The 26,735-nt window shown below is 43.8% G+C and overlaps 1 protein-coding gene across 9 annotated transcripts in view; it reads left to right on the forward strand.

The window, feature by feature from the left end:
- Positions 1 to 2,806: 2,806 nt before the first annotated feature.
- F8 (coagulation factor VIII) overlaps positions 2,807 to 26,735 on the forward strand; it is a 169,862-nt gene continuing 145,933 nt past the window's right edge. For all 9 annotated transcript variants that reach the window (XR_012236114.1, XR_012236115.1, XR_012236116.1 and 6 more), the window contains exons 1-8: positions 2,807 to 3,034; positions 15,698 to 15,801; positions 16,529 to 16,651; positions 19,626 to 19,838; positions 21,558 to 21,629; positions 22,229 to 22,306; positions 23,961 to 24,182; positions 25,660 to 25,906. Coding sequence is in view for 6 of the 9 variants with exons in the window: in XM_073600614.1 (XP_073456715.1) it covers positions 2,844 to 3,034; positions 15,698 to 15,801; positions 16,529 to 16,651; positions 19,626 to 19,838; positions 21,558 to 21,629; positions 22,229 to 22,306; positions 23,961 to 24,182; positions 25,660 to 25,906 (1,250 nt within the window). In the remaining 3 variants the exon portion in view is untranslated. The remainder of the gene's footprint in view (positions 3,035 to 15,697; positions 15,802 to 16,528; positions 16,652 to 19,625; positions 19,839 to 21,557; positions 21,630 to 22,228; positions 22,307 to 23,960; positions 24,183 to 25,659; positions 25,907 to 26,735) is intronic.

Consider the following 26,735-nt stretch of genomic DNA (forward strand, 5'->3'; position numbering starts at 1 on the left):
TATGGGATTGTTTGACCATTCTTCCAGAAGCGCATTTGTGAGGTCAGGCACTTAGGTGGATGAGAAGGCCTGGCTCGCAGTTTCACCTTATTCATCCCAAAGGTGTTCTATCGGGTTGAGGTCAGGTCTCTGTGCAGGCCAGTCAAGTTCCTCCACCCAAAACTCGCTCATCTTTTATCTTTATGGACCTTGCTTTGTGCAAGAGTACCTCTTCATAAAGTCACGTGGGCAATGACGAAACGTGTTGGGCGGAGCCTGTGACATCATCGCATACGATCGGGAAGCAGAGAGCGAACCGTTGGGGAAACAGGGCCGAGGATCTACGGATGTTTCAGTGATCCAGGGGGCTATTCAAGCCAACCACACAAGCTTATCTCCTGTGTGCACCAGGAAAGTGCTTCTGTAAATGTGAGTTTATTACTGCTTATTTTAATTAAGATAGCGTTTTATACATTTAAACACACTGTTGGTTCTTTCTTTACTCCTATGATACCTATGTATGAGAAATACCATATAAGGGATCAGGAGCCCTTATATCGACAGAGGAACGGCAGATTGCTGGATTGATACCCCTAAGGGGAAGGCGTTACTGGACCCTTTTGTGGGTCTCCCTGGGAGGTGAGCGCATAGTGTGACTGGTGGAGGGCACTTTGGTGTGCACAGTTATTATCACTAGACTTTCATTATTGGATAATTAGACATTTTCACAGTGCATATAGATGAGAACACTAATTGAATGGATTGGGTGAATCGTCATAACAAGTTTGTCACTTACGTCAACTGTTATTAATTTATGGACATTATGTTTATTTGATTTTGTTTTTAGCACATACTTTTTTTGAGACCCTCTTATGGGCTGTTAAAGAGAATTTATTGGTTTTACAGATTGTAAATTATACACATATTATATGGAGCCCGGAAGGGCAGTTGCTGGGTGAGGTAGTGCTTCACAATATTAGTATTTTTTTATTCTATAGAAGTTGTTGGAGACTGGGGCCACGGTATAGTTGTTTTCGGAAGCATGCTTTAGGAGTTGTCGGGAATTGGAGAAATCATATAGGAGTTGATGTTGGAGGCTGGGGATATGCTAAAGGAATTTTGGAGACTGGGGACATGCTATAGTAGTTGTAGGAGACTGGGGACATAATATAGGAGTTGTTGGAGACTGGGGGCATGCGAGAGAAATTGTTGGAGACTGGGGACATAATATAGGAGTTGTTGGAGACTGGGGACATGCTAGAGGAGTTGTTGGAGACCGGGGACATAATATAGAGTTGTTGGAGACTGGGGACATGCTAGAGGAATTGTTGGAGACTGGGGACATAATATCGGAGTTTTTGGAGCCTGGGATATGATATAGGAGTGGATGGAGACTTGGGACATCCTATAATAGTTGTTAGAGACTGTGGACATGCTATATGAGTTGTTGGAGATTGAGGACATGCTATATGAGTTGTTGGAGACTAGGGACATGCTACAGGAGGTGGTCAGAGACTGGGGACATGCTATAGAAGTTGTTGGGGACTGGGGATATGCTACATTGTTGTCGGAGGCTGGAAACATGGTATAGGAGTTGTCGGAAGCATGCTTTAGGAGTTGTTGGGAATTGGTGACATGTTACAAGAGTTTTTAGAGACTGGGGACATGATATAGGAGTTGTTGGAGGCTTGGAATATGCTAAAGGAATTTTGGAGACTGGGGACATGCTGTAGAAGTTGTTGGAGACTGGGGACATGCTGTAGAAGTTGTTGGAGACTGGGGACATGCTGTAGAAGTTGTTGGAGACTGGGGACATGCTGTAGAAGTTGTTGGAGACTGGGGACATGCTGTAGAAGTTGTTGGAGACTGGGGACATGCTGTAGAAGTTGTTGGAGACTGGGGACATGCTGTAGAAGTTGTTGGAGACTGGGGACATGCTATGGGAGTTGTTGGAGACTGGGGGCATGTGAGAGGAATTGTTTGGGACTGGGGGCATGCGAGAGGAATTGTTGGCGACTGGGGACATACTATAGTAGTTGTTGGAGACTGGGGACATAATATAGGTGTTGTTGGAGACTGGGGCCATGGTAGAGCAATTGTTGGAGACTGGGGACATGCTATAGGAGTTGTTGGAGACTGGAGACATGCTATAGGAGTTGTTGGAGACTGGGGACATGCTATAGGAGTTGTTGGAGACTGGGGACATGCTATAGGAGTTGTTGGAGACTGGAGACATGCTATAGGAGTTGTTGGAGACTGGGGACATGCTATAGGAGTTGTTGGAGACTGGGGACATGCTATAGGAGTTGTTGGAGACTGGGGACATGCTATAGGAGTTGTTGGAGACCGGGGACATGCTAATGGAATTTTGGAGACTAAGGACATGCTATAGAAGTTGTTGGGGACTGGGTATATGCTATGGGAATTGTTGGAGACTGGAGACATGTTACAGGAGTTGTTGGAGACTGGGGACATAATATAGGAGTTGTTGGAGACTGGGGACATGCTAGAGGAATTGTTGGAGACTGGGGACATTCTAAAGGGAGTACGGCTTTCTGGCCACAGGTTGGACACTAGGAATGTAAACTATGTACATTTTCCTTAAAGAGGAGATGGGCATTTTTAGAAGCAGGTTGTCACTCTGTCTATTAAAAACATTTGTCATCTTAGGTCATCCATCATTGAATTATTCTTTTGTCAGCTTCCTATAGTTAAGCACAGACTACAATAGCCATGTCACTTTTTGTGTCACGCCAGTGCCAATTTTCCTTATTAGCAATAGGCATCAAAGGGCAGTGCAGCACACGCCACACCCTTGGTTTCCTGATGTGGGATTTCCTTCCTTTTCAGAAAAGTTTTCAAGAATGGTATCGACTTATTCAGCGAACGTAAAGAGACCTCCGGGAATAAGCAGGTCCTCAATGGGGCCCCTGGTTCTTCTTCAGCTCTTCATTCTCCTCCACTCAGGTGATGCTATCACAAGGACGTTCTATATTGCGGCTGTGGAACGATTCTGGAATTATAAGGAAGGAACTACGTCTTCTCTGGGGCAAAGGTATAAATATACATCGTCTGTATGTTTTATCTGTTCTTACCAAATTTGTTTCATGCCAATCATAGCCTAAATACTTAAATTGTATTTTTAGTTTTGGATAGCATAGGGAAAGTTTAGAAACCCTTCTGGTTTTTACTTCTATCCGATGCTCCATTAGAGAGATTTCTCCTCACTTCCTGTCCCAGGTGACACCCAAACTGGAAGTTAAAGCTAAAGTTTAATCTGCTTCAATTTTGTCTTCCCTGCTTCATCCCTTTCAATAATATGTTATTGATAATTTTAAAACTTTCTGTGTTCATTACATACCTTACATTAAACCCACTGACGTCATCACTGGGTCTCTGTGTCTCTCTATTCAATACAGGCAGATCTTGGTTGGTGGAAGAGGCCAGCAGGGTGCTGTACATAGCTTTATGAAAACATCACAGTACCCTACCTCTCAGATTTCCAATACCAGGAGCTTATAAAAGTTAGATATAGGCCTCATTCTAAGCTGGTAGGTAGTCCCCCTCCCCCAAGACATTGCTGTACACTGCCTGTAATGTGGGTGCACTATGATCTTGTAGGGTCTAATAGGATTCAGCTGTAAAGCCATCAACCCAACCCCTCCCCCGTCAAGAGAGGTGGTGGTGCTAATGACATTTTCAGTTGTGGGTGGTGTTAACATTGAGCTTGGCCACAGAGGCTTGGCGGGTGAGGTTTGGTTTGAGGGTAAGGCTAGAAACAGGTCCTGAATGGTGTTCAGGGTAAGGTTGACACACAGGCTTTCCAGGGGAGGGCTGTTTGGATGGTAAGGGTGGTCATAGATGTGGATGGCTCTGGAGTAGGGGTGGCCACAACCCTAGATAGCTCAGGATGCTGAAGCCTTGCCTTTTGACCCCATTGTAAAAGTCAGTTCGTTGTGTAAATGAATATAGTCATAATGGTAAGCTTAAAAAGGTGGAGGCAGAGGTTAAAGGAAGTTGGACTGGTTGTGAAAGGAACCGGTATGAGAGTTGCTCAGGGAAGAGGTAAATTGGACTTGGAAGATGAGAATATTGAGGGTAAGAGTGGCCAACACATTCTTGTCAGCATTGTGTGATGAGAGTGATGTTGAGGGAAAGAGTGGCCACAGATGTGGATGGTGTTGGGGTAAAGGGTGTCCGCTGAGCCTAGGTAGGTAACAGTGCTGAGGTTGTGGTGGGGAGGCCAAGGTAGGCGAAGATGCTAAAGCCTTGTCTTTTGAGCCCATTGTAAAAGTCAATTAGTTATATATCTGAATATAGTCATAATGGTAGGCCTAAAGATGAAGGCAGAGGTTATCGGTGACTTAAAGGTAGAGCCAGTGAAAGGAACTGGTATGAGAGATGTTCAGGGTAGAGGTAGATTGCACTTGGAAGATGAGAATGTTGAGGGTAGGAGTGGCAGCACATTCTTGTTAGGTGAGGGTGTTGAAGGCCATGTCAAATGAGAGTAATGTTGTTGGAAAGAGTGGTCATAGGTGTGGATGGTGTTGAGGTAGGGGTGTCCACCGAGCCTATGTAGGTAAAAGTGCTGAGGTTGGGGTAGGGAAGGCCACAAGCCTAGGTAGGTGAGGATGTCTGAAGCCTTGCCTTTTTACCCCATAGTAAAAGTCAAATAGTTATATACCTGAATATAGTCATAATGGTAGGCCTAACGGTAGAGGCAGTTGGAATGGGTGTGAAAGGAACCGATATGAGAGATCCTCAGGGTAGAGGTAGATTGGACTTGGAAGATGAAAATGTTGAGGGTAAGAGTGGCCAACACATTCTTGTTAGGTGAGGGTGTTGAGAGCCGTGTCAGATGAGAGGGATGTTGTGGAAAAGAGTGGTCACAGGTGTGGATGGTGTTGGGGTAAAGGGTGTCCACAGAGCCTTAGTAGGTAAAAGTGCTGAGGTTGTTGTGGGGGGGGGGGGTGCATAAGCCAAGGTAGGTGAGGATGCTGAAGCCTTGCCCTTTGACCCCATTGTAAAAGGGCCTTTTCAACTAGAGTAGAGGTGGCCACAGAGACTTGGAAGATGAGAACGTTGAGGGTAAGAGTGGCCAACACCTTCTTGTTAGGTGAGGGTGTTGAGGGCTGTGTCAGATGTGGGTAAGGGTGACAAAAGGTTGGGTGTGGGTGGCAATGAAGCTAAGGCTTCCCACAGATCCTTGCCAGATGAAAGTGATGGTGTTGATAAGAACGGTCATAGGTGTGGATGGTGTTAGTGTGGCCTCAGAACCTAGGTAGGTAATAGTGCTAAGAGACTTTTTAAGTAATCCCTATAGTAAAAATAAAATCTCCATACATCATGCAAGGAGGGGTTTTCTTACAGAACTGCCAGTGATTGATATGTGTGTAGAGGTGGCCACAGACACTTGGAAGATGAGAATGTTGAGGGTAAGAGTGGCAACACATTCTTGTTAGGTGCTGAAAGCCATTTCGGATGTGTGTGGAGGTGTGGGTTGGGATGGCAAAAGTTGGGTGTGGATGGTGATGAAGTTTACCAAGGTTCTTGGCAGATGAAAGTGATGTTGTTTGTAAGAGTGGTCATTGGTGTGGGTGGTGTTGGGGTAAGGGTGGCCACAAAGTCTAGGTAGGGTCTTTTTCAATGGTCTTTTTATGGTAAAAATAAAATTCCCAGACATCATGCAAGGAGAGGTTTTCTTATAGCATTGCTACTGGAGATGGGGATGTGGGTAGAGGGTAAGGCTGTAAGCGTTTTAAAGGATGTTCTTCAACCTCAGAAACAACTGCATTTTATCACCACCCACTATCCTAAAATCAATAGTTTCATGCGCAACCCATGCTGTGACCTTCTGGAAAGAAATGCCTCTATAGTGGACTTTGGAGCATAAACATTGTAAAACATATAGTCACTGAACTCAGAGTTTGCTCCTCATTACGTCAATTTGTATTGATTTAATGATGAGTAGGAAGGAATATACGTATTAAGATGGCCACCCCCACCGTCCTGTCATCGGAGAACGATCCTGTTACCTCACCAACCCAGAATTTGCGTAATTGTGGGAGGCCACTCTCCGTTATATGTTTTTCTTGTAGCATGGCGATATCAACTTTCTACTTAACTAGTTGTCAAGTCTAAAGAGATTGTGGGTAGTTGTCCCCAGAATTGGAGCCATGATGGTACTCTGCAAGCTGGCTGTTGTTATCCAATATGAATACCACAAGAACAGGCAGAAAAACAACCATATACATCAAAACATGGAATACAAGAACAGGTCCACCTGGGGTGGTTGAGGAGAATTGGCTGCCACCCACAAAAACTCCCATAGCACGTCCCCAGTCCCCACCACCACCTATAGCATGTCCCCAGTCTTCAACAATTCCTCTAGCATGTCCCCAGTCCCCACCAACACCTATAGCATGTCCCCAGTCTCCAACAACTCCTATATTATGTCCCCAGTCTGGGGATATATGACAATGCCTTTATCTTTCTCTCCAGAAGAATGGCACCATATTTGTTCAGGCACCATCCAGGGTTGGCATCCACTAGGACTAGGATCCTGGTGTCTGTGCAGTTCTTGGCTGTGTTCACAAACTTCTGACACAGATCAGCCCCCTGCTGCAGCTGTTACCCTTATAACTTGTTACAATGTTGCAGTCCGCATCTTCACTGTCCACTCACAGGCTGGGGGAGGGACAAGACCTGTATATGTTACCAAACTGCAGCAGAGAAAAAGCAGGTCTCCTGCCTTGCCAGACACAGCTGTGTTGCCACATTGTTGGTGTCAGTGGGAGGAATTCTGCCCCATCGTTGGTGTCTATGGGAGGAATTCTGCCCCATCGTGTGTTTCAATGGGAGGAATTCTGCCCCATCATTGATGTCAGTGGGAGGAATTGAACCCCATTGTTGGTGTCAGTGGGAGGAATTCTGCCCCATCATTGGTGTCAGTGGGAGGAATTCTGCCCCATCATTGGTGTCAGTGGGAGGAATTCTGCCCCATCATTGGTGTCAGTGGGAGGAATTCTGCCCCATTGTTGGTATCAGTGGGAGGAATTCTGCCCCATCGTTGGTGTCAGTGGGAGGAATTCTGCCCCATCTTTGGTGTCAGTGGGAGGAATTGAACCCCATTGTTGGTGTCAGTGGGAGGAATTCAAGAACAGGTCCACCTGGGGTGGTTGAGGAGAATTGGCTGCCACCCACAAAAACTCCCATAGCACATCCCCAGTCTTCAACAATTCCTCTAGCATGTCCCCAGTCTCCAACAACTCCTATATTATGTCCCCAGTCTCTAACAACTATAGCATGTCCCCAGTCCCCACCAACACCTATAGCATGTCCCCAGTCTCTAACAATTCCTCTAGCAAGTCCCCAGTCTCCAACAACTCCTATATTATGTCCCCAGTCTCCAACAACTATAGCATGTCCCCAGTCTCCAACAACTGCTCTAGCATGTCCCCAGTCTCCAACAATTCCTCTAGCATGTCCTCAGTCTCCAACAACTTCTATAGCAAGTCCCCAGTCTCCAACAACTCCTATATTAAAACCCCAGTCTCCAACAACTATAGCATATCCCCAGTCTCCAACAACTCCTTTAGCATGTCCCCAGTCTCCAACAACTGCTATATTATGTCCCCAGTCTCCAACAACTATAGCGAGTCCCCAGTCTCCAACAACTCCTATATTATATCCCCAGTCTTCAACAACTATAGCATATCCCTAGTCTCCAACAACTCCTATAGAATAAAAAATACAAATATTGTGAAGCACTACCTCACCCAGCAACTGCCCTGCTGGGCTCCAAATAATATGTGTATAATTTATGATCTGTAAAACCAATAAATGTCTCTTATGTGCTAAAAACACAATCAAATGTCCATAAATTAAAAACAGTTGATGCAAGTGATAAACTTCATCCAATCCATTCAATTAGTGTTCTCATCTATATGCACTGTGCAAGTCTCTAAATATCCAATAGTGAAAGTCCAGTGATAATAAAAGAACTGCTGTGCACACCAAAGTGCCCTCCACTGGTCACACTATGCGCTCACCTCCCAGGGAGACCCACAAAAGAGTCCAGTAACGCCTTCCCCTTAGGGGTATCAATCCAGCAATCTGCCGTTCCTCTGTCGGTATAAGGCAGTGATGGAGAACCTTGGCACCCCCAGATGTTTTGGAACTACATTTCCCATGATGCTCAACTACAATGCAGAGTGCATGAGCATCATGGGAAATGTAGTTCCAAAACATCTGGGGTGCCAAGGTTCTCCATCACTGGTATAAGGGCTCCTGATCCCTTATATGGTATTTCTCATACATGGGTATCATAGGGGTAAGGAAAGAACTGACAGTGTGTTTAACTGTATAAAACGCTATCTTTATTAAAATAAGCAGTGATAAACTCACATTTACAGATGCACTTTCCTGGTGCACACAGGAGATAAGCTTGTGTGCTTGGGGTGAATAGCCCCCTGGATCACTGAAACATCCGCAGATCCTCGGCCCTGTGTCCCCAGCGGCTCTCTCTCTGCTTCCTGATCTCACGTGATGACGTCACAGGCTCCTATCTGACGCGTTTCGTCACTGCCCACGTGACTTTATCGAGAGGTCCTCTTGCACAAAGCAAGGTCCATAGAGACATCGATGAGCGAGTTTGGGGTGGAGGAACTTGACTGACCTGCACAGAGTCCTGACCTCAACCCGATAGAACACCTTTGGGATGAATTAGAGTGGAGACTACGAGCCAGGCCTCACAAATGCGTCCAACATCAGTGCCTGACCTCACAAATGCGCTTCTGGAAGAACGGTCAAACATTCCCATAGTCACACTCCTAAACCTTGTGGACGGCCTTCCCAGAAGAGTTGAAGCTGTTATAGATGCAAAGGGTGGACCAACTCAATATTGAACCCTACGGACTGAGACTGAGATGCCATTAAAGTAAAGGCAGGCGTCCCAATACTTTTGACAATATAGTGTATATATAATATGACTATCAATTTTCATACATACTGTAGTCCTCCTGATTGTGAACAGATGGGATTCCGAATCCTGAGAACAGCCGGATTAAAAATAAAATCGCTGATCGCATATAGAAATATTCTTCTCAGTAGCTGTTCCATATTTCTCTGCAGTCTGCCGGCCACTATAGCAGTATCTGTAGTAGGACAGCAGAATTTGTGGTTGGATTGTTCTCGCCCTCCTCTATAAGATAAGAGGGGAACCAGAAGGAAGGAACCAATTATGTAATCGGCTCTATTTTCTCACATTGTGAATACTCAGTAATGTGCCATTGTAACATTTCCAGGCATTTATTACCTCTTAAAGAGATCACATTGTTCCCCCTGACAATGCCTTTATCTTTCTCTCCAGAAGGACGGCCCCATATTTGTTCAGGCACCATCCAGGGTTGGCATCCACTAGGACTAGGATCCTGGTGTCTGTGCAGTTCTTGGCTGTGTTCACAAACTTCTGACACAGATCAGCCCCCTGCTGCAGCTGTTACCCTTATAACTTGTTACAACGTTGCAGTCCGCATCTTCACTGTCCACTCACAGGCTGGGGGAGGGACAAGACCTGTATATGTTACCAAACTGCAGCAGAGAAAAATCAGGTCTCCTGCCTTGCCAGACACAGCTGTGCTGCCCCATTGTTGGTGTCAGTGGGAGGAATTCTGCCCCATCGTTGGTGTCAGTGGGAGGAATCCTGCCCCATCGTTGGTGTCAGTGGGAGGAATTCTACCCCATCATTGGTGTCAGTGGGAGGAATTCTGCCCCATCGTTGGTGTCAGTGGGAGGAATTCTGCCCCATCATTGGTGTCAGTGGGAAGATTTCTGCCCCATCGTTGGTATCAGTAGGAGGAATTCTGCCCCATCATTGGTGTCAATGGGAGGAATTCTGCCCCATCATTGGTGTCAATGGGAGGAATTCTGCCCCATCGTTGGTGTCTGTGGGAGGAATTCTACCCCATCGTTGGTGTCTGTGGGAGGAATTGAACCCCATTGTTGGTGTCAGTGGGAGGAATTCTGCCCCATCGTTGGTGTCAGTGGGAGGAATTCTGCCCCATCATTGGTGTCAGTGGGAGGAATTCTGCCCCATCCTTGGTGTCAATGGGAGGAATAGTGCCCCATCGCTGGTGTCAGTGGGAGGAATTGAACCCCATCATTGGTGTCAGTGGGAGGAATTGAACCCCATTGTTGGTGTCAGTGGGAAGATTTCTGCCCCATCATTGTCAGCGGATAAAATAGGGCCGGATAAAGGCAAACAAAGGGCCACAGTTTGGAAACCACTGCTTTGGCAGGTAAAGATGCTCCCCTATATGTATTATACCTGTGGATTTAGCTGTTTGCATAAAGGAAGCAACTTGCCCCCATTGCGGATTTGTAGTATCAGTAAGGCTCGGTTCACACTTGTGTGATTCTAAATGCGACTTTGATGCGACTTTTAAACTCTCTGGCACTCAAGTCGCGTCAAAGTAGAGCAGGAAACCCTTTTAAAGTTGCTGCAACTTTAAGTCGCATCGATTTGAACAGGTTCCCTTTGAAATCAATGGGCTGAGATTTGTCATGCAACTTTATGTGGGAGATTTACTAAAACTGAAAACTGGCCCCGCCTCTTTCATTCCCAGCATTTCAGTTCTTTCAATCACGGAGGCTCAGCATCACACGTGGGCGTTACCCAGGGCATAACATGTTCCCACCCCTTCCGTACTGACATCCACCTATTAGGGAGCGTTTTGATATTTGCATAACTCCTCCCAAGCGCCAGCCCACTGCTCGCATTAAGGGCTTTTGGGATGAATACTGAGGCCAGGGGGGGGCCGTGATGATTTCAGGAAGCTCCGTACAGCACCCTGCTGGCCCCTCCCACCAGCCATGATCTGCCTGCCAAACACAGAGACTGAGTGATGACATCACTGACTTTAAAAGGTTATGTCATAAAAATGTGGAGCCCGCTTGTCCTAAACAGGGGCTACTATGCCAATGCAGTTTTTGGCTGGGTATTAGTTAGCTCAGACTGATTGTGTAGTTTTTCACCTGGTTTTTCCCTACGCTTAAAGTGGTGTTCCGTCCGAAATTATACTTTTCAAATACAAATACCCCTATAATACACAAGCTTAATGTATTCTAGTAAAGTTAGTCTGTAAACTAAGGTCTGTTTTGTTAGTTTATAGCAGTGGTTTGTTATTTTATAAACTTACAGCAGGCCGTGGCCATCTTAAGTGTGGGCGTCTGAAGCCAGACTGTATTTCTTCCTGGATTCTCATCCTTGCAGATCTTGCACATGCTCAGTGCAGCACAAGCAGTGTAATAGGTTTCAGGTCAGGTTTCCATAGCAACGGCAGTGTCAGAGGAAGTTGCCCCTTCCCAGAAGGCATTGCAAACGGGAAATGATGCGATGGGCCATGGCCAGGGAGGAGGAAGTGAAAAATGAATACAGCAGATATACAGTAGGTGCTAAGAAAAAAAAAAAAAAATCCAATTCGTTTACAGTGCACAGTTTAGTGAGGGATGCTGAAGAGTTGTAAAAGTGGGTGGAACTCCACTTTAAGTTGGCTTGTAATTTCTTACAGCCACCAGTAAATGTCACTGGTATCACCGGTCGTAGCATGAGATTTGACTAACAAAACTCTGTTATGAATATTTATATTTACTTCAGCCAATCCAGTAGGAGGTTTAGGACACTGGTGCATGCTGGGAGAGGATATTAATACCGGGGACGGGCCCTATGCTCTCTCTTTTATCCTGGGCTGAGGCCTAGGGAGGTCCTGCCGGATGGAGCTCTGCCGTTAGGCCCAAATAGCCTGTTTTGGGGCCTAACGTATGCTGCCTGGGCTGGAGGAAGATATGCTAAGGAGACCCGGGGAGGCCCCCTTGCTGGAGAGAAGGGACTGGTGACTCACTTGGAGGATGCGCTGAAATTTGGGAACATGCTTAAGTGACTGGCGCCCAATAGCCTTTTTCGCCCCCCCCTATTTTAGCAATGCTAGCCCGCCTCTGGATGTGCTGTCCTGTCTTTGAGGTTTCAGAGGGGTGCTACAAATGGACAGGTTTTTTTATTTTTTTCTTAACGGACTGGACCACCAGCGATGTACGTCGCTAGACTTCAAGTGGTTATACTGGGATGATGCCCAGTACCGTTTTTCAGAGCCGATGGTCGGCTCTCTTGTAAAAGCAATCCTAGTGGCTAACTAGCCACTGGATTGCTTTTACAAGCAGCGGGAGGGGACGTCCTCCCTCCTTGGCTTTACCGGGATCTCCCATCCCACCGGGATCCCTTGGACCAGCCGGCACTTCCGAATTGGCTTTGTTCGGTTCTTGGCCATGGTAACCCAGAACCAATGACCTGACATCACTTCCGGGTTACCCGGATGTCAACTGCGCCATTTTCAAAAATCAAAAGGATTTGATTACACCGATCATGGTGTGATCAAATGCTTTTAAAGGCAGAGGAGGGATTTGGGGTCTTACAGACTCCAGGGGGGCTGTAGGAGCGGTGTATACACCGCTCCTACAGCGCCTCAAAGATGCGACATGGAAGGCCTTTTTTTTTGGTGTCCTGCCAGCGCACCGCTCCGGTGTGAAAGCACTCGGGCTTTCACACTGGAGTGAGGGGAGAGGCGCTTTACAGGCGCTATTTTTAGTGCTATAGCGCCTGTAAAGCGCCTCAGTGTGAAAGCAGCCTTATGACCCGTACAGACGATCAGACCAAAAATACCGTACGATAATCGCACGATAATCTGATCGTTAGTACAGAGCTTTTCGAGAGCCGATCACGACAATTCCTCCGATATTATTCGATCGAACAAACATGAGAATTTTCCTCCTACAATACCAGATCGTCCGATTTTCGTTTAGTCAGTACAGTTGTTGTCCGAAAATACAATACAAATACATTCCAACACATGAAATTAGAAGAAATGGCCGCACACCACTGTAGATCAAAATCCTCTTTTTATTTTTTTGGACATCCCAAAAATGACAGGCATCAGAATGCTGGGTAGATGCGTTTCGCACACTTCACGTGCGCTTAGTTATTACCAAATGACATTACAACGCATGACATCACTTCCGATTTTTTTTTTCTGTCATTTGAGAATTTTCCTGGCTTTAGTAACCTATTCAATTTCTACTTGCGACTATTAACCGCCTCACGCCCGCCGGCCGTCAAATGATGGCTAGGCGGCGCTGCTCTCGTTCTGGGAGGCTGTCATATGACGGTCTCCCAGAACGACTGCTCTCGCTCATCCGTGGGTCAGACACATCGCTACACTGATCTTGGTAAAGAGCTTCTGACAGAGGCTCTTTACCATGTGATCAGCCTACGCGAGTAGAGGAGAGCCGATCGGTTCCTCTCCTGACGGGGGGGGGGTGTGCGCTTTGTTTATCAGCGCAGCCCCCCCTCGGATGCCCGCCCAGGACCTCCAGGATGCTACCAGGACCACCAGTGATTGGCACCACCCTGGACCACCAGGGAAATGCCCATAAGTGCCAAGGCAGCTGTCAATCAGTGCCCATCCCCAATGCCTGCCAGTGCCATTAGTGATGCCTGTCAATGCCATCTATCAGTGCCACGTAGGGTTGCCACATCATCCCTTTAATCCAGGACACATATTAATTACACAGGTTCTGAGGCTGATTTAATGCAGATGAGGCACTAAGTGAGTTTAATTACCACCTTAATCAGCCACAGAACCCGTGTAATTAATGTGTGTCCTGGATTAAAGGGATGGTGTGGCAACCCTAGTGCCACGTATCAGTGCCCAGCAGTGCAGCCTATCAGTGCCACCCATCAGTGCAGCCTTTCAGTGCCCATCAGTGTCGCCTATCAGTGCCCACCAGTGCCACCCATGAGTGCCCATCAGTGCTGCATATCAGTGCTACCCATCAGTGTCGCCTACCAGTGCCAGCTCATTGGTGCCACCTCATCGGTGCCGCCTTATCAGTGCCCATTAGTGAAGGAGAAAACTTACTTATTTACAAAATTTTATAACAGAAACAAAAGAAAAACTTTTTTTAGGTCTTTGTTTTATTTGTTTAGCAAAAAATAAAAAACGGCAGAAGTGATCAAATACCACCAAAGGAAAGCTCTATTTGTGGGAACAAAATGATAAAAATTCTGTTTGGGTACAGTGTAGTATGACCGCGCAATTGTCATTTAAACAGCGACAGCACTGAACGCTGAAAATTGGCCTGGGCAGGAAGGGGGTGTAGGTGCCCGGTACTGAAGTGGTTAAGCGAAAAAAAGTCGTACGATATTCGGATCGTGTGTACGGGCCATTAGGATGTGCACTGACCTCTCTTCCTGGGATGATTATGAAGCCAGCGCACAGGTGTGCAATTAGCAAGCCTACCAAAATCAGGCCTACACTTCTCATATGCACCGTGACACGGGGGGTCGCATCTCCACATTATGTTCAGACTGGAGGAAGCGGTATATGACAGAAGCCCTCAAGTGGAGTGTGGGACGTTCCGTTACAAGCCCGCACCTGCGAAAAATGGACATGTGACTTAAAAAACACACCAAAAACGCAAATCGCTGTGTTTTTACCACGATTTTGCCGCAATTTCCATTCATTTCAATGCGTTTTTGGTACAGTTTTCAAAACCGCACCAAAGATGCAGCATGCGGGCCTTTTCAAAACGCACCGCACCCACAGCACACTGGTGTGAAAGGTCCCATAGGATTTAAAGGGAAGCATATTTCTTGCAAGGTAAAAACGTATCAGTGTGAAAGGGGCCGAAGTGATCAATAAAATTTATAAAAAATTGAAACAACAGTGTAAAAATAATAGTAATTTTCTAAAGGCGAACGCACGTGTCAGTCACGCTTCCAAACAGGGATCGTCCCGCACGTGTGAGGTATCGCCGCAAACGTCAGATCACGGGTAATAATTCTAACCTGTGACCTCCTCTGTAAATCTAAAGTGGTAACCCGTAAAGGTTAGGTGAGTCTGCCCTCATGTTGTAAAGCGCTGCGCAAACTGTTGGCGCTATATAAATCCTGTATAATAATAATAATAAAGGCTTTTAAAGCGTCGCCTATGGATAGTAAAATTTACGTACGTTGCATGGGCGTGCCCAATTTTAAAGCGTATCTATTTTCTTGGCGTAGCCTCATCTATTATATATTTTACCAAAAAAAAAAAAAAAAAAATGGGTTATATATTGTGGGGTTTTTTTTTCCATTAAAATAAAAAAAAAGTGTATTCTAAAAAAAAAAAAGCGTTTGAAAAATCGCTGCGCAAATACCGCGTGACATAAAAAAATTGCAAAACCCACCAATGTATACTCTAGAGTCTCTGCTTTAAAAAAAAAAAAAAAAAAATTGTGGAATTCTAAGTCAGTTTCTAGCCAAATAAATACTGATTGTTATATTTGTGAACAAAAAGTACCAGAAAAGGCCTCGACTGGAAGAGGAAGCACAGAGAGCCAGTGATAACATCACTCGGTCTAAAAAAAAAAAAAAGAAGAAAGAAAAGAAAAGGAATTTAATGAAAATATAACGTTTTTTTTTTTTTTTTTTTTTTTTTCTTTTTAATTCACACATCATTAACTTGTTGGTGAGGGGCAATGGATGATTTGGGGAAGGCAAAATATAAGCAGGTTAATAATTATTCATAATTCAACCATCTATAAATATGGAATGCTACCAAAGTCTGATTGATTTTTTTATTTTATTTTATTCTTTTTAAGTGTATTATTCTCCTACATGTTACAGGGAAATCGTGAAGTCGGCTGGCACTCCAATATACAAAAAAGCCATCTACATGGAATACAGCGATGCCTCTTTCACGGATCCGAAACCAAGGGAGCCCTGGACAGGTAGGACCACTGACAACCTGGTCTGTCCTCAGCTTTTGGTACTTTGACTGTATAGTCTAACATTCATTATAATCACCTGGTGCATTCTCAGTGTTCTGACGAGGAAAGCTGCAAGGTCTGGATCCCTGTAGAACAGGGGTCTTCAAACTACGGCCCTCCAGCTGTTCAGGAACTACAATTCTCATCATGCCTGGTCATGTCAGAGTTTTACAATGCCTCATGGGATGTGTAGTTCCGCAACAGCTGGAGAGCCGTAGTTTGAAGATTCCTGCTTTAGAAGTATTGAGCCCTTAGCGTTAAATTCCTATTGCAGGGGATGCCCAAAATCTGACTTGTATCTTAGTGCAGGCTTCTGGGAAAATCAGTGAGCCAATCACAGAAGCAGAACGCCTCCAGGTTGCCATATTGCATTTTACAGAAAAATTGAGTATTTTATATTTTATTATTTGTTTTCAATTCATTTTTATTAATTTTATAAACAATTTATACAAATACATTCACATGCTTTAATACTATGGTTATCCTGTATCTCTGACAATTTTATTATTTGCTATATTTTTTTTTTTCATTAAAATGGAGTTACCCCTTGAGTACTGTAATAAAGTGTGGTTATCAATGTTTGTGTTTTGCATTATATTTAAATTGCATCTGTGGCATTCAATGTATTTCTTATGATTTTGCCTTTTTTTTTTTTTTTTTTTTTCTTTTTTTATTATTTCACTTTTAGGTCTACTGGGCCCTATAATTCGATTAGAAACATTTGATTCTGCTGTCATTCATTTTAAAAACTTAGCAAGCATCCCATACAGTCTGCATGGCATCGGTGTTTCATACACGAAAAGATCAGAAGGTCAGATATTTTGCCTTGTAATATCTTTAAAAAAAATATATATAAAAATAAAAAGTATATAAAACTTGCAAGTTATTAACCACTTTAAGACCAGGCCTTTTTCTATTTGTTGTTTTACAAGTAAAAATCTGTATTTTTTGCTAGAAAATTACTTGGAACCCCCAAACATTATACATTTTTTTTTTTTTTTTTTTTTAGCAGAGACCCTAGAGAATAAAATGGCGGTTGCAATATTTTATGTCACGCTGTAATGTCGCGCAGCGGTCTTTCAAACACAATTTTACTTGAAAAAATACACTTTAACCACTTACAGACTGGGCCATTTTTTGCAATACGCCACTGCGTCGCTCTAACTGACAATTGCGCGGTCGTGCGACGCTGTACCAAAACAAAATTGACGTCCTTTTTTTAACAAATAGAGCTTTCATTTGGTGGTATTTGATCACCTCTGTGGTTTTTATTTTTTGCTCTATAAATGAAAAAAGACTGACAATTTAAATTTAAAAAAAAACAATATCTTTTACATTTTGCTCTAATAACTATAAATGTAAAATATATAAATATATATATATATATATATATATATATATATATATATATATATATATATATATATATATATATAAAATGTAAAAAAAAATAATTTCTTCATCAGTTTAGGCCGATATGTATTCTTCTACATATTTTTGGTAAACAAAATCGCAATAAGCGTATATTGATTGGTTTGCGCAAAAGTTATAGCGTCTACAAAATAGTTGATAGATTTATGGCATTTTTATTAAATTTTTTTTTTCTTTTACTAGTAATGGCGGTGATCTGTGATTTTTAGCGGGATTGCGGCGGACAGATTTGACACTTTTTTTTTTGGACCATTGTCATTTATACAGCGATCAGTGCTATAAAGATGCAATGATTACTGTGTAAATGTTACTGGCAGGAAAGAGGTTAACACTAGGGGGGCGATCAAGGGGTTAACTGTGTTCCCTAGGAGGTGCTTCTAACTGTGGGGGGAGGGGACTGACTGGAGGAGGAGAGAGATCCCTGTTCCTAATCACTAGGCACAGACGATCTCTCTCTACTCCCCTGACAGAACGGGGTTCTGCTTGTTTACATTGACAGATCCCCGTTCTTGCTTTCTGTGGAGCGATTGCGGGTGGCCGGCGGACATCGCGGGCGCTGGCCATGCGCATCAGTTCCCCCGCCGTGCGGCGCGCGCCAGCTATAGCTGTTAAAGGGACCGACGTACAGCCACGGCGGTTTGCGGGAATGAGCCGACCTGCCGCAGTATAATGGCGGCGGCTGGTCGGCAAGTGGTTAATGAATTAAAAATTTTTTTATAGTGTGAAAGATGATGGTAACGCCAAGTAAATAGATAACTAACATGTCATTCTTTAAAATTGCGCACGCTCGTGGAATGGTGACAAAGTACGATACTTAAAAAATCTCCATAGGCGACGCTTTCCATTTTTTTACAGGTTAGAGTTACAGAGGAGGTCTAGGGATAGAATTATTGCTCTCACTCTAACGATCACAGCGATATCTCACATGTGTGGTTTGAACACCGTTTACATATGCGCTCGCTTCTGCACATGAGCTCAGAGGGATAGAGGCTCTATAATTAGTTTTTTTTTTCTTATTTATTTTACTTTTTATTTTACACTGTCCCTTTAATTTAATTTTTTTTTCACTTTTATTCCTATTACAAGTAATGTAAACACCCCTTGTAACTGAAATAAGTATGGCAGGTCCTCTTTATTGAGAGATCCGGGGTCAGAAAGATCCCAAATCTCTCATTTACCTTTAAAAGCAAAAAAAAATTAAAAATAAAAATGTAATGTAAAAAATAAAAAAAGTTAATGGCCGAGATCTGGACGTGACAAAAGAGGTCGCTCCGGTCCTCCAAGGGCATAGAGCCAAGTGAGGGCTATGTTGCCCTCCCTTGACTTCCTGCTCAGCCACCGATCGAACCGGATCGTTTCCGGGTTTACTGACGTCTATGTCAGTAAACTGGAGGGACAGAGGACTTGGTCCCAAAAGAAAGACACTATCTTTTAATGAGGGACAGTTGGGAGCTATTAGCTATTGCTAATATATTTATAACTTCTTTCCACAGTTCTGCTCCTAGTAATGTACTGACTATGCTGACAGCTCCCTGGCTACCTGACCTTGAGTTAAGGGATACTTTATGCCACGACCCATGACAGGAGTCATTGGCTTCTATGGCTAAGCCCCGGTGGGCAGGACGAAACGCGTCGGTGGCGTGGCCTTTAGTATTTGCTAGGGCTGAGGCCGCTCTTCGTTATCAATAGACTCGGAGCTGTTGGTGCGCGGTGGCTTTCCTATGGTTTATCATTACACTTTCTTGATGAGCATGCCTACGCCAGCACCCTAGCAAGCAGTGGGTTATCCAAAAACGTAACAAAATTTATTTTTTAGATTGTATATTGACAATTGTAAGTATTAAGGCCCACCCAATTATCACTTCGCATAGTGGGAACACTCGTTCGCACTTGAGGTTTTTTGTGGGCAATTTACATGCATTTCTGCGTGAGGACCTGCCTCACATATTTGCTTCCATAGGTGGCCATGTGGAAAGTGGAGCTTTCTCAACGCGTTTCGACAGTGAAAGTGGTTGTATAGGTTTTTCCGATCATGTGACCACCATGACAGCCAATCACGGCGGTCACGTGGCCATAAACTCCGCCCCACCTCCAGGTATAGCAAACCCTTTAAAGGGCTGTTGCCAAGGGGTTAACAAAACCTTGAGGCTTTACAACCACTTTAAATCTACTTCCTCAGGAGCATGAATATATTATTGTGCTGTCTTTATAACTATGATTGTCAATTTACGATCATTTTGATACCATTATGATCCAAAGTTGGGTACAAATTTTTCAGTACATGAATCCGATAAGTAAACGCTGTTACATATTTTATATTTCTCCACTTTTGCCTGAACTGAATTTTTTTTTAGGTGCCGGATATGAAGATGGAACCAACAAGCTGGAAAAGGCGGATGACGCTATTCCACCAGGACAGGAATACATATATACCTGGGATATCCCAGAAGGCTATGGGCCTGTGGAGTCTGACCCACCTTGCATCACTTCTGCCTATCACTCTCACAGTAATACGTCTTATGACATAAACTCTGGACTAGTGGGCGTCCTTCTCATCTGTAAACCAGGTAGTACAAAATATGTGTGGTGAAGCAAAGAGAACCTGTTATGTGTCACTTGCTCTGCTTTTTAATGGTTCTGTAGACTCCCTGAATTAATGGATAAATGAAAAGTACCAAAAGAGCAAAGGAAGAGCTCCTTATTGTTTTGTATTTTGAGATTTCTGATCGTTTTTGGATGGATGTACATAAGATGGACATTTTTGGCCTTACTAACATCTATAGAAGTTACTGGAACCCTTCTGTTTTTTTTTTAAAAACTTGGACTGACATTAATAGAGGTTGCTCGATCCCATTGGGTTTATGCAACCTGACCTCTTGTCAGAAACCATGAATCAGACTCGGACAGAAGGTTGTTAGAACCCTTTTGGATTTTTGCAACCTGGTCTGGCATCCATAGAGGTTGAAAAAACCCTGTTGGATTTTTGTAACCTGGATTGACATCTATAAAGGCTACTAAAACCCTTCTGGGTTTTTGCGATCTATAGGGGTTGATCGAGCCTGTTGGGTTTTGGCAACCTGACCTGACATCCATAGAGGTTGGTCTGGCATCCATAGAGGTTGATAAAACCCTGTTGGATTTTTGTGACCTGGATTGACATCTATACAGGCTACTAGAAACCTTCTGGGCTGACATCTAAGAGGTTTCCATAACCCTGTTGGAGTTTTTAAATCTGGATTAACATCTATAGAGCTGGCTAGGGTTTGGGTTGGGTTTGGTGGGTTTTTGCAATCTGGACTGACACCTATAGTGGTTCCTAGAACCCTGTTGTGTTTTTGCAACCTGGACTGGCATCCACAGAGGTTGCTAGAACCCTGTTAGGCTTTTGCAACCTGGAATGACATGTGTAGAAGAGAACAGTGATGGCGAACCTTGGCACCCCAGATGTTTTGGAACTAGATTTCCCATTAAACTTAACTACACTGCAGAGTGCATGAGCATCATGGGAAATGCAGTTCCAAAACATCTGGGGTGCCAAGGTTCGCCATCACTGTGCTAGAACCTGTTCGTTTTTTTGCAACCTGGACTGATTTCTATAGAGGTTGCTAAAGTCCTGTTGGAATTTGGCAACCTGACCTGACATCTATAGAGATTGCTGCAGTCCTGTTGGATCTTTGCAACTTGGAATGACATCTACAGAGGTTGCTAGGGTCCTGTTGTGTTTTTCCAGCCTGGACTGACATCTATAGAGCTTGCTAGAACCCTGTTGGATTTCTGCAACTTGGACTGAGATCTAATGAGGTTATTAGAGCTCTTTTGGGTTTTTGCAACCTGGAGCAAAGCTTGTAGAAAATATTTCTGTCTTCGTGCGGACCTTTGGACACTTCTTGATTGGCATACTTATAGTCAGCATAGCTGACGCCAGAATCGTAAAGCACCTTGTTTGAATAAGTTCCCCCCTATTTTCGTGTCTGTAAATGGTATATTCGAGTTTACCTGCATGTTGGGACATTTTACATGTTTTATCAGCAAAAAAATCCTTGTCTGATGATATCTACCTGACAACTCTTTCACTCCTTAAAACCGTCGCCATTTACAGTCCCTATGTGGTTGCCTCTGCCATGGGCGTTCAGTGCCATGGTGTAAAATGAAAAAAGTTGGAATTGCTGGAGAACCAGGGGCTGCTAGCATGGGGCAGGGGTGATGCCCTGTTGAACCCAAAGGTCAGCCCTGCATACGGTTGAAAATAATTCAGCGTGTTAATATGTTTATTTCCACATTTTCAGGATCTCTTTCAGAAGACGGGTCTCAGTACGGAGTCCAGGAAAAAATAATTGTCCTGGCAGTATTTGATGAACGTAAGTTATGTTCAAGTGTATATAAACCCATACAGCCATGTGAATGAGCCCTAACAGGGCATTTCTCCTATTTGCTCCATTTTGGTCTTTTATATACACCATCAGAAGTGTTATGTGATATTTATTTGATAAATGCATAAAATACGTGTTGATCCTGTCGGAAATCGTGTCAGGTAAAAATTTCCCGTGCCCTTTGCTTCTGTGATGCTCTTTTCAATTTCAATGATTTTGGCTCTCTTTGAGTAATATAGACACAACATTCCATGTTATGAAGAGGAAGAGAGGTTGTAGTTTTTCTGTAGTCCTGTACTAGGGTGACACTTCTCCCCCCATATATATACAGGACAATGTGCAAGTCAACTTAAGACAGGAAGTGTGCTTACTGGCAGGATCACAGGTCAAAATGAAGGGGGGAAAAAATAAATGAATGCAGCCACTGCATGAATGGACTGGTAGACTGGATTATATTACATTTTTGTTCTTGGGTTTGGTTTAATCCTAAATCTACCAAAAAGCTGTACTGAGTGCATAATGATATATAGACGTATAGGCGCATCCTTGTGTGTATCAATAACTCAATGTATCTTCTTCACATACAGGTTTAAGCCACTATAACAATGGATTCGAAGATACGCCTCTGCATACAATCAATGGATTTATTAATGGTTCGATTCCAGGTAAAATAAATACACCTTGAAAAATAGGAATACATTTATCTCACAAGTATAGTGTATATATGTGTCTTGTTAAATCTGAACCCCGGGTAACAGCTAAATACACAGAAAAAATGCATCTCCGTCAATTAGCAGAGCCATTCTAGAGACCTGAATTTTCTCTGCTGCCATTATGCAACACAGCCAAGTTATCTCCTGACCGACAGCCTGTGATTGGCCAGGGAAAGAGCAGAAACAGACTTATGAGATCTTCTCTCTGCCTACAGCCTGTGATTAGCCAGGGAAAGAGCAGAAACAGTCTTATGAGGTCACCTCTCTGCCTACAGCCTGTGATTGGCCAGAGAAAGAGCAGAAACAGACTTATGAGGTCATCTCCCCACTGACAGCCTGCGACTGGCCAGGGAAAGAGCAGAAACAGACTTATGAGATCATCTCTCTGCCTACAGCCTGTGATTGGCCAGAGAAAGAGCAGAAAGAGACCTATGAGGTCATCTCCCCACTGACAGCCTGCGACTGGCCAGGGAAAGAGCAGAAACAGACTTATGAGGTCATCTCCCCACTGACAGCCTGTGGTTGGCCAGGGAAAGAGCAGAAACAGACTTATGAGATCATCTCTCTGCCTACAGCCTGTGATTGGCCAGAGAAAGAGCAGAAAGAGACCTATGAGGTCATCTCCCCACTGACAGCCTGCGACTGGCCAGGGAAAGAGCAGAAACAGACTTATGAGGTCATCTCCCCACTGACAGCCTGTGGTTGGCCAGGGAAAGAGCAGAAACAGACTTATGAGATCATCTCTCTGCCTACAGCCTGTGATTGGCCAGGGAAAGAGCAGAAACAGACTTATGAGGTCATCTCCCTGCTTACCGAATGTGATTGGACAGGGAAAAAGCAGAAACAGACTTATTATTATTTATTATTATACAAGATTTATATAGCGCCAACAGTTTGCGCAGCGCTTAACAAAATAAAGGCAGACATTACAGTTACATAACAATTTGGTACAAGGGGAATCAGGAGGGCCCTGCTCATTAGAGCTTACAATCTAAAAAGGAAGGGTCAATTGATACAAAAGGTAATAGCTGTGGGGGATGAGCTGATGGAGGAAGTAAAACTGTGTTAGTTAGAAGCAGGATAAGTTTCTTTAAAGAGAAGGATTTTAAGGAATCCTCTAAAGATGGATAGATTAGGGGACAGTCGGACAGATTGGGGTAGGGAGTTCCAAAGGATGGGAGAAGCTCTGGAGAAATCCTGGAGGCGAGCATGGGAGGAGGTGACAAGGTGACAAAATCAGATCATCTCTCTGCCTAAAGCCTGTGATTGGCCAGGGAAAGAGCAGAAACAGACTTATGAGGTCATCTCCCTGCTTACAGCCTGTGATTGGACAGGGAAAGAGCAGAAACAGACTTATGAGGTTATATACCTGCCTGCAGCCTGTGACTGGACAGGGAAAGAGCAGAAACAGACTTATGAGGTCATCTCTCTGCTCTCTCTCCTCCTGTCAGCATGTTCTGTCTCAGCACATGTCTATGGAGCACTTCCAGCCCTGCTTCTTTCTCTCCCAGTCTGAGTGCTGCTGCACAGTTGGTTATAAGAGACCAATACATATTGTACTTTATGCTGACTTTAATTTACTAATATTGTGATTTCTATGCCCTAGAGCAAACCATGTGTGTGAAGAAGCCGGCTTATTTTCACGTCATTGGATTTGGGACACACGTTGAAGTTCACCGTTTTTCTCTGGAAGGGCATAGCTTTGTCATAGGAGAGCACCGGGTACCCATACTTCCCGTGACAGCGTTCAGCTTTTTTACAGCGGTGGTGAACCCAGGAGAGAAAGAAGTATACAAACTTTCCTGCCAAACCAGGACGCACCCAGAAGGTAAATATTATGTATTTTTATATATATATATATATGTAGAGATAGATAGACACACAGGTAGCCCCTTTAAGCCTCTCGGTAGGATGTCACTTCTACCTGCAGCTCATTGATAGAGAATATAGATAATAATATAGAAAATATTTGGAAAATGCTGCAAACAATGAGCAGAGAGAGAACAACTTCTTAGAGAGAAAGATAGATAGATAGATAGATAGATAGATAGATAGATAGATAGATAGATAGATAGATAGATAGATAGATAGATAGATAGGTGGCCCCTTTAAGCCTCTTGGCAGGACATTATCTCCACCAATATCTCATAGATAGATAGATAGATAGATAGATAGATAGATAGATAGATAGATAGATAGATAGATAGATAGATAGATAGATAGATAGATTGCCCCCTTAAGTCTCTCGGAGGGATATTACCTATACCAACAGCTCATTGCTAGATAGATAGATGGCCCCTTTAAGACTCTCGGAGGGATATTACCTCCACCAACAGCTCATAGATAGATAGATAGATAGATAGATAGATAGATAGATAGATAGATAGATAGATAGATAGCCCCCTTAAGCCTCTCGGAGGGATATTACCTATACCAACAGCTCATTGCTAGATAGATGGCCCCTTTAAGCCTCTCGGTAGGATATAACTTCTACCAGCAGCTTATTGATAGATAATATAGATAATAATATTGAAATTATTTAGGAGATGCTGCAAACAATGAGCAGAGAGAGAACAACTTCTCAGAGAGATAGATAGATAGATAGATAGATAGATAGATAGATAGATAGATAGATAGATAGGTGGCCCCTTTAAGCCTCTTGGCAGGACATTATCTCCACCAATATCTCATAGATAGATAGATAGATAGATAGATAGATAGATAGATAGATTGCCCCCTTAAGCCTCTCGGAGGGATATTACCTATACCAACAGCTCATTGCTAGATAGATAGATGGCCCCTTTAAGACTCTCGGAGGGATATTACCTCCACCAACAGCTCATAGATAGATAGATAGATAGATAGATAGCCCCCTTAAGCCTCTCGGAGGGATATTACCTATACCAACAGCTCATTGCTAGATAGATGGCCCCTTTAAGACTCTCGGAGGGATATTACCTCCACCAACAGCTCATAGATAGATAGATAGCTCTTTAAGCCTCTCGGCAGGACATTACCTCCACCCTCGGCGCATTGCTAGATAGATAGGTGACCCCTTTAAGCCTCTTTGCGGGATATTACGTCCACCAGCAGCTTATTGCTAGATAAATAGATAGATCCACTCCTGTGCTCTGCGGGAACAACTTCACCCGAGATTTCATACTTGTTGTTCAGTTCTTACAGGCAGCTCTCTGTCTGGCAGGGTATCCCTAGGGGTAGTTAAAAAAAAGTACATTATATATAAAATGATATCCTTTATTGCATTGTGTATTGTTATAAACTTTATCGGTAATTGTCCATATCAGGCAGGATGACATCCTTGGTCAGGGTAGAAGAATGTATAAGGGAACCAGAAACCAGATCACACGTACCTGATGATGATGACTATGAAGAGGGGGAGGACTATTATGAATCTACAGTGTTGGATATGGCGGACTATCCTGGACACATCGACCCGCGATCCCATAGTAAACGCAATTCTGTGACATGGGTACACTACATTGCAGCAATAGAGGTGGACTGGGACTATCAACCAACAAGAAATGACAAAAGGTAAAAACAAATATATAATAACCCTCAGATGGGGGCAGATATAGGACTTCAGTGATCAGGGACAAGGGCCTAATGCCGCCCCTAGGGAAGGGGGCAAACACAACCAACTGGCCCTTTCATGGTAGGGACGGATTTCTTAGGGGGTTAAACTAAATGGGCCATGGTGCCACGGTGAATGATGGCCATGCTGAAAGGCGAATGTTGTTAAAGGACATGTTTGTTGAGATACAACTTTTTGCACCAGCTCTCTCTGCTACTCTCGGAACTGGGTCACATGACATTTCAGAGCCTCAAGGGAAGTGGGTCTGGAAGACTTCCCTCTGTTTGGTGCTGTGATCGAGGGTCTGGATGGGCAACAGGTAAATATATAATGGCCACTGTTGGTCACTGACTGTAGGTCCTGCTGTGATTGAGGTCTGAATGGTAAAATATCTCCACTCAGGGCCACCAGCCTAACATAAATTATTTGCACTGGTCAAAGGGGGGCAAATGCCCCTGTACTCCCAACTCCACAATGAAATACAGATATGTTTACAGTCCAGGTCCATAAGACAGTAGCCCAAGGGACTTATCCATGATTGTCAGTGTAAGTATGGCAACTGTCGGGATAATTCGTGAAGATGCCATGGAGATAACTTTGATGTAACACTATGGAGTCTATGTAACAAAATGTTCGTCGGGCAAATGTCCATGCAAAAATTGCTGTACTTCCTCTATTATATGTGGTTCCCATATCATCCTGCCATCTAGTGGCGGGATGATATGGGATAAAAAGATTTCAGTTTCCATATTGAGGTTACTATGTAGCTGGGCGATCCTCAATATAATA

Source organism: Aquarana catesbeiana, linkage group LG09 (assembly GCF_042186555.1).
Source record: "Aquarana catesbeiana isolate 2022-GZ linkage group LG09, ASM4218655v1, whole genome shotgun sequence".
NCBI lineage: Eukaryota > Metazoa > Chordata > Amphibia > Anura > Ranidae > Aquarana > Aquarana catesbeiana.